The sequence below is a fragment of the Enhydra lutris genome, unplaced genomic scaffold (assembly GCF_002288905.1).
Source record: "Enhydra lutris kenyoni isolate GAN:26980312 unplaced genomic scaffold, ASM228890v2 scaffoldscaffold14, whole genome shotgun sequence".
Taxonomy (NCBI): Eukaryota; Metazoa; Chordata; class Mammalia; order Carnivora; family Mustelidae; genus Enhydra; species Enhydra lutris.
Genome location: NW_019154098.1, coordinates 479880 through 491666, shown reverse-complemented (window position 1 = coordinate 491666; position 11787 = coordinate 479880). Strand labels below are relative to the sequence as shown.

At 65.5% G+C, this 11787-nt stretch overlaps 1 protein-coding gene across 1 annotated transcript in view; it reads right to left on the bottom strand.

Moving 5' to 3' along the window:
• Positions 1-11423, bottom strand: part of LOC111146725 (cleavage and polyadenylation specific factor 1) — a 13009-nt gene extending 1586 nt beyond the window's left edge. The window contains exons 1-30 of the mRNA XM_022502400.1: positions 11362-11423; positions 11123-11280; positions 6195-6222; positions 5961-6103; positions 5791-5871; positions 5550-5701; positions 5324-5470; positions 5097-5236; positions 4917-5027; positions 4742-4835; positions 4563-4650; positions 4365-4484; positions 4229-4280; positions 4048-4142; positions 3908-3982; positions 3701-3781; positions 3542-3631; positions 3253-3363; positions 3037-3178; positions 2793-2971; positions 2581-2717; positions 2322-2496; positions 2021-2227; positions 1855-1944; positions 1630-1773; positions 1407-1559; positions 640-756; positions 470-560; positions 315-399; positions 91-232 (exon numbers count right to left, since the gene is read on the bottom strand). Coding sequence (XP_022358108.1) covers positions 91-232; positions 315-399; positions 470-560; positions 640-756; positions 1407-1559; positions 1630-1773; positions 1855-1944; positions 2021-2227; positions 2322-2496; positions 2581-2717; positions 2793-2971; positions 3037-3178; positions 3253-3363; positions 3542-3631; positions 3701-3781; positions 3908-3982; positions 4048-4142; positions 4229-4280; positions 4365-4484; positions 4563-4650; positions 4742-4835; positions 4917-5027; positions 5097-5236; positions 5324-5470; positions 5550-5701; positions 5791-5871; positions 5961-6103; positions 6195-6222; positions 11123-11266 — 3414 coding nt within the window. The 5' untranslated portion in view covers positions 11267-11280; positions 11362-11423. The remainder of the gene's footprint in view (positions 1-90; positions 233-314; positions 400-469; positions 561-639; positions 757-1406; positions 1560-1629; positions 1774-1854; positions 1945-2020; positions 2228-2321; positions 2497-2580; positions 2718-2792; positions 2972-3036; positions 3179-3252; positions 3364-3541; positions 3632-3700; positions 3782-3907; positions 3983-4047; positions 4143-4228; positions 4281-4364; positions 4485-4562; positions 4651-4741; positions 4836-4916; positions 5028-5096; positions 5237-5323; positions 5471-5549; positions 5702-5790; positions 5872-5960; positions 6104-6194; positions 6223-11122; positions 11281-11361) is intronic.
• Between the last annotated feature and the right edge of the window lie 364 nt (positions 11424-11787).

Sequence of the window (11787 nt, the reverse complement as noted above, 5' to 3'; positions counted from 1 at the left end):
GGCTGCCGGGCTCCGCCCACCCCCACGGCTGCCGGGCTCCGCCCACCCCCACGGCTGCCGGGCTCCGCCCACCCCCACGGCGGGCCCTACCCGCCCTCGACACGTGACCTCCTCCCCTTGCGTGAGGCAGGTCCCAGCAGCCACGTAGCCCTTGAGGCCCGACACGGTCTCCTCACTGCGCAGCGACACCGTCTTCATGCAGGTCACGTGCTCCCACTCCTCCAGCTCGATCCTGTGAGACGCAGGGTGAGAGGAAGCCGCCCGCTGGCCGCCAGGCCCAACCCGGCCAGCCCTGCCCGGCCCGGCAGCCCCACCTGGCATTGGGGATGGCCTCCCAGCTGACCGGGGAGATGAGCTGGATGGAGAAGGCCTCCTGCTGGGGGTGGACGTACCGGTCGTCTGCAAGGACACAGGGTGCTGGTCAGGGAGGGCAGCCCAGCCAGCCCGCCCCTCCCCGGGCATCACGCACCTCTCTCGATGGCCTCGAACTCCTTCTCCTCGCCGGTCATGCGCGGAATGCGGGTGCACGGCATGTTGGTGCTGGTGGCGACAGCATAGACCTGAGAGGGCAGAGCGAGTCACGGGCGCCCGGGGAGCCGTGCCCAGAGCGGCCCCGGCCCGAAGAGAATGGGGTCAGACCTTGGACTCCACATGGTAAGCCACGTAGTGGGCTGTGCAGCGCAGTGGGATCTTCCTGACCGGCCACGGGGCGTCGTAGGACAAGTAAGCGGGCAGGACGCTGATCCTCAGCTCGCCCTGGCGGGTGGGGGGAGGGGCTGCTGAGGCCCGGCACCCGCCAAGGGCAGGGCAGGCAAACTTGGGCTCCCGAGGGCGCCACACCGCCAGCCCTCAGCTCTGCCAGAATGGGGCGTGCACGGGACAGAGACTTGCTGGCCCGTGCTTCACGGCCCCCCATCCTTCCTCCCGGGCTCACGCCGGGCCGGGACCCTGGCCACAGACATGGTTGGGACCCAGAGGAAGCCGCAGGCCGCACAGCAAAGGTTACCCACACACCAGCCACGCTGGAGTCGGTACAGACGGACGAGGGGACCCCTACTGCCCCGACCCAGCCAGTGCCCTAAGTGCACTTCCAGACCACCTGCCCCGTTCTCATCACGGGTCCTCAGACCGGCCTCACAGATGAGGAAACGGGGCCCAGAGAGGGTGAGCACCTCGCCAGAGTCCCAGCTCCCGAAGGGCACAGCGGTGACCAGCGCTGGCCCCGCAAACAGGTGCCTCGTGGGCTGCAGCCGCCACTCCTGCCCGCCGTGTCCCCCAACCTTTCCACGTCTCACCTCTTCGACCTTGGCCTTGTCCACCTGCTGGATGCCCCTCAGGGTCCCCGGCACCTCCTCCTGACCCAGGCAGGGCAACATGGGGCAGCACGAGCCCTGGGGTCTCCCTACCTGTCTGTTGAAGTACAGGAAGCCTCGGGGGCAGTTGACGTTGTGGAAGGGGGCAAAGGAGTCAATGGGACCATCGATGCCCATGGGGTGCAGCCGCAGGGCCCCCCGGCCCGTCACCAGGAGCCAGTGAGGCGAGGGGCCACAGATGAAGACCTGAGGGCAGGCGCTGTGAGGGGCTGCCCAATCTGCCCTCCCCGTGCGCCCCCCAGAGCCGCCCGCCTACCCCTGAGTAGCCATAGATGTCCTCGAAGTACCGGAACCGGGCCACACGGCCACGGGCCCCAGCCCCCTCCTCGGCGCCGCCGCCCTCCGCTTTCTTCTTGGACGGCTTTGGCTTCTTCTCCCGGAAGTTGATGTTGTGAGGGACCTGGAGGGGTGGAGCGCCATGAGGGCCGGGTTGTGTCCCCCAACCCCGTTCCACATCCACCCCACGCCCCGCTCACCGCACCTTCTTGAAACGGACTTTGAGGTTTCCCTGGCCAAGCTGGGAGTCGTGGGGGAAGGCCTCGTAGATGAGCAGCTCCTGGTCCACGTGCACCTGGGGGCAGCACAGGGTCAGCAGGGGAACGGGGGCACCCGGCCGGGCCGCCATGGGGCACGCAGCCCGCACTCACCAGCAGGTAGGGCCTGCTCTGACGACTCCCCAGCGCCACCAGCAGCACCTCCTTGACGAGCGGCAGCTCCCCCTGGCGCGTGGCCTCCTCCTTTCGGGCCTCGCCCTGCGTTGTGGGCTGACCGAAGGAGCTGTCCACCAGGACCCGCTGCCCCACGGGGAAGTTCTTCACCAGGAACACCAGCCTCCAGTCAGGCAGCTGGTAGATCTGCGTGGGGAGCGGGGTCAGCAGCCACGGGAAGCCCCAAGAAGCCACGGGAAGCGGGGGGCAGGGGCCCGCAGTGGCACAGGGCCTCACGCACCTCCATGGTTCCGTTCTCCCGCACCAGCAGGCACCAGTGGGTGGGCTCGACGCGGAACGGGGTGGGGTCCCGGTCCGCAGGGGGCTGGCTGCTCCTGCGGGCCTCCTCCTTGCTGGGGCTGAAGAGGGAGCCCGAGTCCCCGTACAGCATCTCCTCCTCGTCGTCCACGGTGGGGCTAGAGACGGGCAGGCACACGAGTCACATGTGGCCCACCACAGGGTCCCTGACCCCAGCCCAGGCCCCAGCTGCCCCCACATACCTGGTTTCCGAGCCCTGCCCCTCGGCCTCGGAGCCACTGCGGCCTCCCAGGTCATCGCGGGCCCCACCCAGGCGGCTCTCGGTAGTGAACATGCCGCTGACGTCTCGGTACACGCACAGGGTGATCACCTTGGACTGCTGCGGGGACAGGGCAGGGGCTCAGCACGGCAGAAGAGGGGGGCCTGCAGGCTGCGGGCACGGCCGGGAGCTTACGTGGTGCAGGGGTGGCTTGTGCAGCGCCAGGCGGTGGTGACGGCCCCCATACGAGTCACTCTTGAGCAGGAACATGGTGACGTGGCCCTCAGCACTCATGATGACCACGTAGGGGTCGGCCACGGCGCACTGCACGATGGGCGAGCCCAGGTCCACAGGGATGAAGTGCAGCTGGCTCACTGCGGGCAGGAATGGTCAGCGCCGCACGGGCTCCCACACCCGCTCCGCCGCCCGCCGCACCTACCTCCTTCCAACAAGCGGATGCCAAGCGGCGACACCTGCACAATGTAGCGACCGTCCCCGATGTTGCCAGCGAAGACCGTGGGGCCCTGTGTGGCAAAGCCACTGGTGTCCAGCTCCATGATCTCTTGCCCTGTCTGCAGGATCTGCGAGCAACAGGGGGGTAAGGCACACCCCACAGCGGGACCCCGCCCCAGGCTGCCGGACACCCACCCCTCACCATGGTGGAGTCTTCCCGGCTCAGGATAAGGAACCCATGTCTCCGTCCGTCATCATCTGCCTCAAGGGCGCTGGGCTCCTGCTCTGCCCCCTCCCCCTTGGGGGTCTCCTCCTGTGACAACGGACAGCAGGAATCACGTCACCTAGCCAAGGCTGTCGAGCGAACAAAGGCCGGTCCTGGGCCCCACTGCCCCCAGGCCGCCCGCACACTCAGGCTGAGTCCATGTGGAGGGCAGCCCTGGGTCACCTGCCCCACTCCGGGCCTCCAGGCCAGCTGAGGGTTGACCTACTTGTTCCTTCCGCGCGGGAGCGATGACTGTCCACATGTCGTAGCAGCCAGGAAGTTCAAAGGTTGTCACCACCTGGGGCCGGATGCTCTTCTGGAGTGAGAACGCAGCTATCAGTCCTCCCAGATCCTGCCAGGAGGCAGCACCCCTGCCCCCACGTACCTGTAGAACGGACAGGGCCCCATTCTTCCCATAGCCGGAGCACACCACGATCTCCAAATCTGGCTCAGGGCTGTTCTGAAACTGCACAGGAGCTGGGAATAAGGACAGGGCCCCGGCCCCCCCAAGCCCCCATAGCCCTGCACAGGGACTGACGGGAAGGACAGGCTCCAGTGCCCTGTGCCGCCCACCCCCTCCACCCCAAGGCACCTCTTCGGAGAGGAAGGCAGGCTCGCCCATGGCCGCGTTGGCACAGGGTCCGATGTTGAGGATGCTGTCGCAGACCTGCAGACACAGCCGTGCTCAGGCCAGCCTGGGTGGGAGACCCCCCCCCGGGGCCCCAAGCTCACCTCGAAAGAGTAAGTGGCCAGCTGTGTGCCCGACTGGGCCTCGCTGCCGTAGACTTCAATCTCATCCACCTCGTCCTGCGGTGCGGACTTGCCCCCTGTGGCGGACACGGGGCCCCGCGTGAGCCCACCCCGGTCGCCCGGGCCCCGCCGGCCCCCTCCAGCCCCAGGTCTCCATCCCCACCTGACCAGCCGACTGTGGAGTCCACTCGCTTCTTCTTCGAGGGGGGCTCGTCCTGCCAGGCAGGAAGGGACGGTGAGCAGCCCTGTGAGGGGAGCCTGCCCCGGGGCCCGTGTCCCGACAGGTTCCGCGGACGCACCTTGTCGGCCTCCCGGACGGTGCCGGCCGGGGCCTCCTGCAGCTTCTCTGTGTACTTGAGGAGGAGCGAGTTGCCCAGGCGAGAGCCGAGGAACAGGTAGCCAGGCTCCATGGTGACCATCTGAAGGTGGGCGGCCGGTGAGGGGGGAGGCCAGGCCCGCCCCCAGGGCCTCCCCCCCCGGGCCCTCCCTGGACTCACGCTGGTGGTGAGCACGCTGGCGGCGGCCTTGTCAAAGTGGAAGGCGCGGACGCTGCGCATGCCGTCGGTGATGAGGGTCAGCACGTAGCTGCCAGGAAGGGGGCTGCTGAGCTGGGGGCCAGGTGGGGGGCGGGGGGGGGGTGCCGGGCAGGGGCAGGGCTCACGGAGGGGAGACGCACATCTCACCACCCTTGAGGGAGATGACCATCTTGTCATAGGAGATGAAGGCCGCCTGCGCACAGTCGAGGGTGATCCGCACGCCCTCCTGGGTGCCTGTGCCGGGCGCGGTCAGATGGACGCCGAGGTCTTCCAGGCCCCCCCCCCCCCGCTGGTCCCGCCCCTGCCCACACTCACGAAGGGGAAAGGCAGTGGTGCCGGTGGTGAGGCCGTTGAGAGCCACGCCGTACGGGGGGACGCTCTGGTTCAGGTACAGCAGCGAGTTGACCGCGAAGACCACCACCCCGCCTGGAGAGGGACACGCTGGTGGGCGGGGCCCCGCACGTTCTCACGGGCCCCCACAGCCACGGTCCTCACCTATGGGCTTGGGCACGGCGAGGGCCTGCGTGCAGTCGAAGGGCAGGCTGGTGAGGGACCAGATGACCGGGTGGACCTTCTGTGTGATGTTCAGGGAAATGGCCACGATGCAGCACGTGTCCTGCCGCACAGCCACCCGCCTGGGGACAGACGGCTGGGTCGGCCGGGGCCGGGGGGGGCGGGCCGGTCCCTGCCCCGGGCCGCGGGCCCCCAGCTCCGCGCCTCACCCCGGCCAGGTCTGGTTGGGCTCGAAGAGGATGAGCAGCGTGGGCTCGTAGTAGCCGTGCAGGAACTGCAGGTCCACGATGTTGAGCAGCTTCTCGTCCAGGGCCCGCACGTCAATGATGTAGCTGGGCAGGAAGCTGGACCTCTGCCTGGGGTGCGACAGGCTTCAGCAGGCAGAGGGAGCAGGGGACGCCACACACACGGCCCCTCCCCCTCCACAGTACTCACCCCTCCCCCATCAGCCCCTCGTGCTCCTCGGCCAGGCTCTCCCTGCGGAAGGGCAGCACCACCAGGCGCGAGCCGTAGATAAGCATGGCGGCACAGCGCCCGTCGGGGTCCACCCGCACCCGCGGCGCGTGCACGTTCTGCACAAACCCATCCTAGGGGCAGAGGGCATCATCAGGCAGGCCTGGGGACAGGAGGTAGGGGCGAGGAGGCGCTGGGGGACAGGGGCGTGGCCCGGCCCTACCCGCAGCTCAGGCTCCTCAAAGTAGTGCAGAGACAGGGTCTTCAAGTCATGGGTGCCCGGGTCATACTCCACCACCGAGAGCTGGAAGGCGGCCGCAGGTCGGAGCTGAGGCCAAACCCGCGGCCCGGCAGGCCCCCACACCGACGCCCACCCCCAGGCCCATCGCCTACCTTGGCGTCCTTAAAGCTCAGGAGCAGGGCGTCCCGCTTGGCGCCCGCTAGCTGCACGCTGGCCATGGACATGACGTTGCCGAAGAAGGAGAAGGAGGCCACCAGCTCCAGCTTCTCCCGGTGTTCCCGGTGGGCCTTTCCCTCTGAGGGACAGGCCGGTGGGTCCGGGTCCAGGCCCACACCCCAGCCCCCACAGTCCCAGACCTGTGGTCAGGGCAGCCCCCCCGTGCTCACCTGTGCTCCTGTCATTCTTGCTTGGTGCCTGGGAGGGGAAGAGGAGGGTGAGCGGTGAAGCCACAGACGGGGCAGCCCCACCTCACTGGGGGACGAGGAGAAAAGGCCACACAGGGCCAGCCCTGCCCAAACCCTCACCACCGTGCGGCCCACGTTTCCAGGCACTTCAGGAGGCAGCTGGGCACAGCCCAACCCAACGAGCACAAACACGCTCACACCCAGTCCCCAGAGTGGCCACAGCCTTCTCAGAAAGCCCCGGTCATGGCGTCCGTGACAGCCAACAGTCCCCTCACTCGTGTGCGCACAGGGGACGGGGGCGCAGAGGGACGGAGACTGTCGAGCAGATCCCGCATGGAACACGGAGCTGACACGGGCCCCATCCCACGATCCTGAGCCAAAATCAAGTCAGACGCTCAACCGACTGAGCCTCCCAGGCACCCCGTGAAAGTCTAATAATGAGAAAAAAAGGGCATTTTTCATAACGCACTTGTGCTATGGGGAAAACACCCTAAAAAGAGCTGCTTGAGAAAAACAACATAATTAACTCGTTACAGAAAAGGCATTTATACACCCAACACATTTTCACAACAACAAAACTCAAGAGCCAGAGAACTGCAGCAGGAAATTCTACCAAATGTTTCAAAAATGATAAACTTAAAAAACATCAAATAAACCAAAATAAAACCAAAAACCACCCTGGTCTCGGGCTGATGGCACCGTGGGCAGTTAGGCCCCCCACACCGATCCTGCGCACGGGACGGACTCGAAGCCGACTCCTCACAGTATCTGCAAACGAGCCAGCGACGTGGGAAAAGGACACCACGGCACAGTCAGACTGAGTCACCCCGGGAATGCCTAATAGGCTCGGCACGAGAACACCCCACTATCAAGGTTAAGGAGAAAAATAATACACTGTTTGAGAGATATAAAAAAGCACGTAATAGGGGCACCTGGGTGGCTCAGGCCATGGTCCCGGGGTCCTGGGATTAAGCCAGGTCAGGCTCCCTGCTCAGTGGAGAGCCTGCTTCTCCCTCTGGCCCTCCCTCTGCTTGTGCATTCTGTCAGATAAATAAAATTCTTAAGGGAAAAAAAAAAGGGAAGAAAATTAAGGTTTTTAAGGGAAAGAGTCCTGGAGATACCATGGGACGTTCCATGAGAAGAATGTCAGTTCCAAACAGTCCAAAGTGAACCTCATTCTAAATCTGTCTCGTACACGCTAGTAACACAGCTTTACGACGCGCGTGTACACACACAGAATTCTCGAGAGTCCTACAAGGCCCGTGTCCCACCTTGTTCATCTTAAAGCTATCGTGGACGCGCTTCGTTTCTGGCTCTTCCATGTACATCTGAGAACTGAATCACTCAGTGTAATGAGAAATCCACCGCGACTTTGAAAGACACGGACTCTACAGACGAACCTGAGGGGCCGGACATCTCTACAATATGGAGACTTTGCCACCCATAACCACGATCTAGTCTCTGTTTACTTGGCATTTCCATTAATGTCAATGAACCCCAAACGTCACAGGGGTTTTTCCCGCTGCCCAGCTCCACCCCTGCCACTGCCCCAGGCCATGCCCTCACCCGCCTCCCACACACAGCTCCTCTGCTCTGCCAACAGCACGCCCTACCTCGGATCGAGCCGCCCTCGCTTCCCACCTCACCCAGAGGACTGGGGTCCCAGCCACACTGCCCACCCCCCACACATGCCCACCTGCTCTGTGCTCTATGCGCCCCCCATTCCTGTCACCAGGGCTGAGCTGTGAGCTACAGGAGCCACCTGCATGAGACTCCTCCGACGGAGTCAAGACCGCCCATGACGGGGCCCATCACCCCTCTCCTGAGTCTGGGCTTTCAGCGGCTCTGAACAGGCTGGGAATGGAACTGGTGCTGTAGCCCCAGGCTGTGGTCCAGGTGAGGACTGGCAGCTTCCCCCTTTTTCTCGAGGCCAGGAAAACCAAGCCAGCCAGCTGGGGGTGGGGCAGGGGAGAGGGACAGAGAGGGACAGGCCAGCTTGCCTCCAGCCCCTCAAATCACCGAGTCGAACCCCAGACCTCACGGAGCACAGGCCAGGGACCTCCTCAGTCCATGGGGCGCTCTGTCCAAACTCCCAAGACACGCACCAATGCAGGCACCTGCGGTTCCACAGCAGAAACCAGACGGCCTAGACGCTCTCCAGCTGCCCCCCATCAGCCCCATCTCCTGCCCCACGTACTTTCCAACTCAGGAGCCGGCACACTTTCCTACACTGAGCTGAAGCCAACACGTGACTTCAGCTCGGCAGCCGCGCCGTCGGCTTGGACGTGTTACAGGTTTCTGAAGATAGGCAAAGCCCCCTGCGTTCCAGCGGCCCGGGCGGGGGCGGCAGCCAGGCCAGCACAACCCCCTGCTGCGCGCTGCTCCCATCTTTCGAACCATCTTCCGCTGCTGCTGCTGTTGCTTCGATTCCCTTGGTGCCGGTCTTTATGGAGATGTTCACGTTACCAATGCTCTTTCTCCATGGGCTCCAAACCCTGCAGGCCCCCGTCCCCGCCCGGGTAAGAGCCACCAGGGCCCCCAGGTCTCCAGGCACAGAGGCTTGGCAGCCAGGGACACAGCCTGAGGCCTCCAGGCCACCGCCTCCCCTGGGCGTGGGCTCTCCACCCGCCTCCCCAGCTGCGCCTCCTGCAGCGCAAGCCTTGGCCTCTTCTCTTCTTCCTAATGTCTCAAGCCTGGGACACCCACAGCCCCAAGGAGCCATCTTCTGGGTGATTCCAACCAGGTTCAGAGTCTGAAGAGTCCCGCTTCTCTCCAGCCCAGACTCCGCTCAACAGGGCTCCTACCCCAGCTTTCCCTCAACCTCAGTGGGCTGTGGAAGCAGCACCCAGATCTGTGTGTAGACGGGCTCCCAGGATTCATGCCCTAGCCAGGGCTGGGCCACACAAGCCGTGCCAGGGGGGCAGAGGGGGCCGTGTGCCCTGTCTCTCTCAGGTCACGAAGACACTGTGCTCCTTGGTGACTTGTTCTTTCTCGCTCAGCCTTCCTTCTGCAGGAGGCTGCCCTGGGGTGAGTCCCACATGAAGGCCTCCTACAGCACTGTGAGAAGCAGACGCTCCAATCTCCTGGCAGCCTGTGCCGAGCTGCCCAGCTAAGCCACTCCTGGCTTCCTGACCCTCAGAAACTGGGAGAGACTATCTGCTGTTCCTAAGTTTTGGGGCGCCTGGGTGGCTCGGTCGGCGAAACATCTGCCTTCAGCTCAGGTCGTGATCCCAGGGTCCTGGGATCGAGCCCAACATCGGGCTCCCTGCTCAGCGGGGGGCATGCTTCCCCCTCTCTCTTCACACTGCCCACCTGTTCTCTATCACATAACTAAATAAAATCTTAAAGAAAAAAAAAAAAGGTAGGGTAGGGGTTGTGGGGGGGCAAAGGGAGAGAATCCCTAGCAGGCTCCACACCCAGCACGGGGCCCGACAACGTGGGGCTCCATCTCACGATCCAGAGATCATGACCTTAGCTCAAATCAAGAGTCTGGACAATTAAGCGCCTGAGCCACCCAGGCACCTCCCTCCTGGCTGGGACTGGCCGAGCACCGTCACCGGCCTGACACTCACACGGCTCTCGCTCGCTCTCTCTGCAGCACCTCAGTCCTTGCCTGCTCCAAACTCAACTTCGCAAAGAGGCAAAGTTTCACAGCACTCCTGCCCCCCACTCCCCCACCCTGCTCTGCTGGTTTCCACGGCACGTCACGACGGGCCCTGGAACCACGAGCGCAGGTCTCTCCGCCCATCGTGCTCACCAGCACTTTCCTCACGAGGCCTCTGCACAAACACGCCTGTGGAGAAAAGGAGCGACTGACACCAGTGTTGCCCGTGGGCCGAGCCCACCTGCAGACAACATCATGAAAGCGCATTTGCGACCTGTCTCTCAGAGTTCACCGAATTGGAGAAGGAACTTTACGGGACGATGGGCCGGAGAAACCAGCGTCCACTCACTGAGTTCGGCAAAGATGCTCCCAGACAACAGAGACACATTCATTCTTTCATTTTCAACGTCTGGACACCTGGTGTGGGGCTCAAACTCACCACCCGGACCAAGAGCCCCTGGCTCCTTTGCCTGAGCCGGCCGGGCTGCCCCATTTTTATCTGCAACATCTTTTTCAGTTTTGACTGAAATTTGGACAAATCCCAAATACTGACCTCAAAACTGCCGTTACCACAACAGCTAAAAATAAGGCTGTTTTTCACAACGCGCCGTCAGAGAGCGGCTGTGCGCTCCGGCTCTGCCTGCTCCGCTCGCTTCTTCCCGTGCTCTTGGGAGGCGGTCCGCGCATTTCAAGCAAACACAGACTCAGCTGCGCGGAAGCAGGTGCCGGGGAGGTCCGCCCCCTCCTGCGTGCCCCTCTGACCCCGTCTGCCGCCTCAGCTCCCGTTCACCCCTCCCCGACCCGTGCGCCTTCACTCCAGTACCACGCGGCGCCCCCTCTCCGCCCTCGACCGCTTCCGGCCCGCGCCCTGGCCGCTGCCCCTGCCCCGAAGGCCTCCAGGCCCCATCCTCGCGCTTGGAGAAGTCTCGCCGGCCCAGTTCCTGCAACAAGCCCTCCCGGACCGGTCACCCTCGGCGCCCACAGCACCGCTGTGCTTCCGCTGCGGACCGGCGCACCGCACTCGCGGGACCTCCGGTCGAAGGCCTGCCCCCCCGGTCGGGGGCCAGCCGGGCTCCCCCCGGCCAGGACCGTCCTTCCGCCGGCCGCCGGCGTCTCCAGCCCGGGAGCCCCGCGGGAAAGCGCCGCCTCCCCGCCCCCACCTCCCGGGCGGCACGTGCCGCGCTCTGCCCGCCGGCTCGCCGGGACGCGTCGGGGCGGCGCGGTCTCCGGCCTCGGGGCCCCCGCGCCCCCCGCGCGGGCAGGTGCTGGCGGATCGCGGACCGTGGCGGGCCCGGCCCGCACCCACCTCGGCGTCGCGGTTGAGGCGGTACACGTAGAGCTGCGAGGTGCCGGCCACCACGAGGTTGCGCTCGCTGTTGCTGAAGAAGTTGCAGTACATGGCGAACTCCAGGCCGGTGGGCGGGTGCGCCTGCTTGTACACGGCGTACATGGCGCCGAGCCGGGCTGCGCGGGGCCGGGACACAGCATGAGCCGGGCCGCCGCCACGCGCCGCCCGCCGCCCGCCGCCCGCCGCCCGCCGCCCACCTGGCAGTTGGAGCTCGCTCGCGGGGGAACGGGACGGCGGCGGACAAGGCCCGGGCGGCCCCGGAAGCCGAGCGCCGTGGTTCCGGGCGCCCGCTACTGCGCCTGCGCTGCGCCGCCTCAGCGGCGGGCGGAGGGAAAACGACAGCGACCCCTGGTGGCCAGGGGTGGCGGGGCGGCCTCGCGGCTCTGCTCCCGGGTCTTCGAGCAGAGCCCGGAAATCCCGAGCTCGCCCCGGGGAACCCGGCGCGGGGTGGCGGGGCTCAGGGCCTGCGGGGGTCCCAAAGAGCGTCTCGGCCGCAGGAAGAGGGGTCGCTCCCCCTCCAAGCCCGCGTGGGCGAGGCGCCGTGCGGGGAGCTGGCGGGCGCCGGGAGGGACGGGACGCCCGGAGGCGGACACGCGCCCCATGACGCCCCGGCAAGGGCCGCT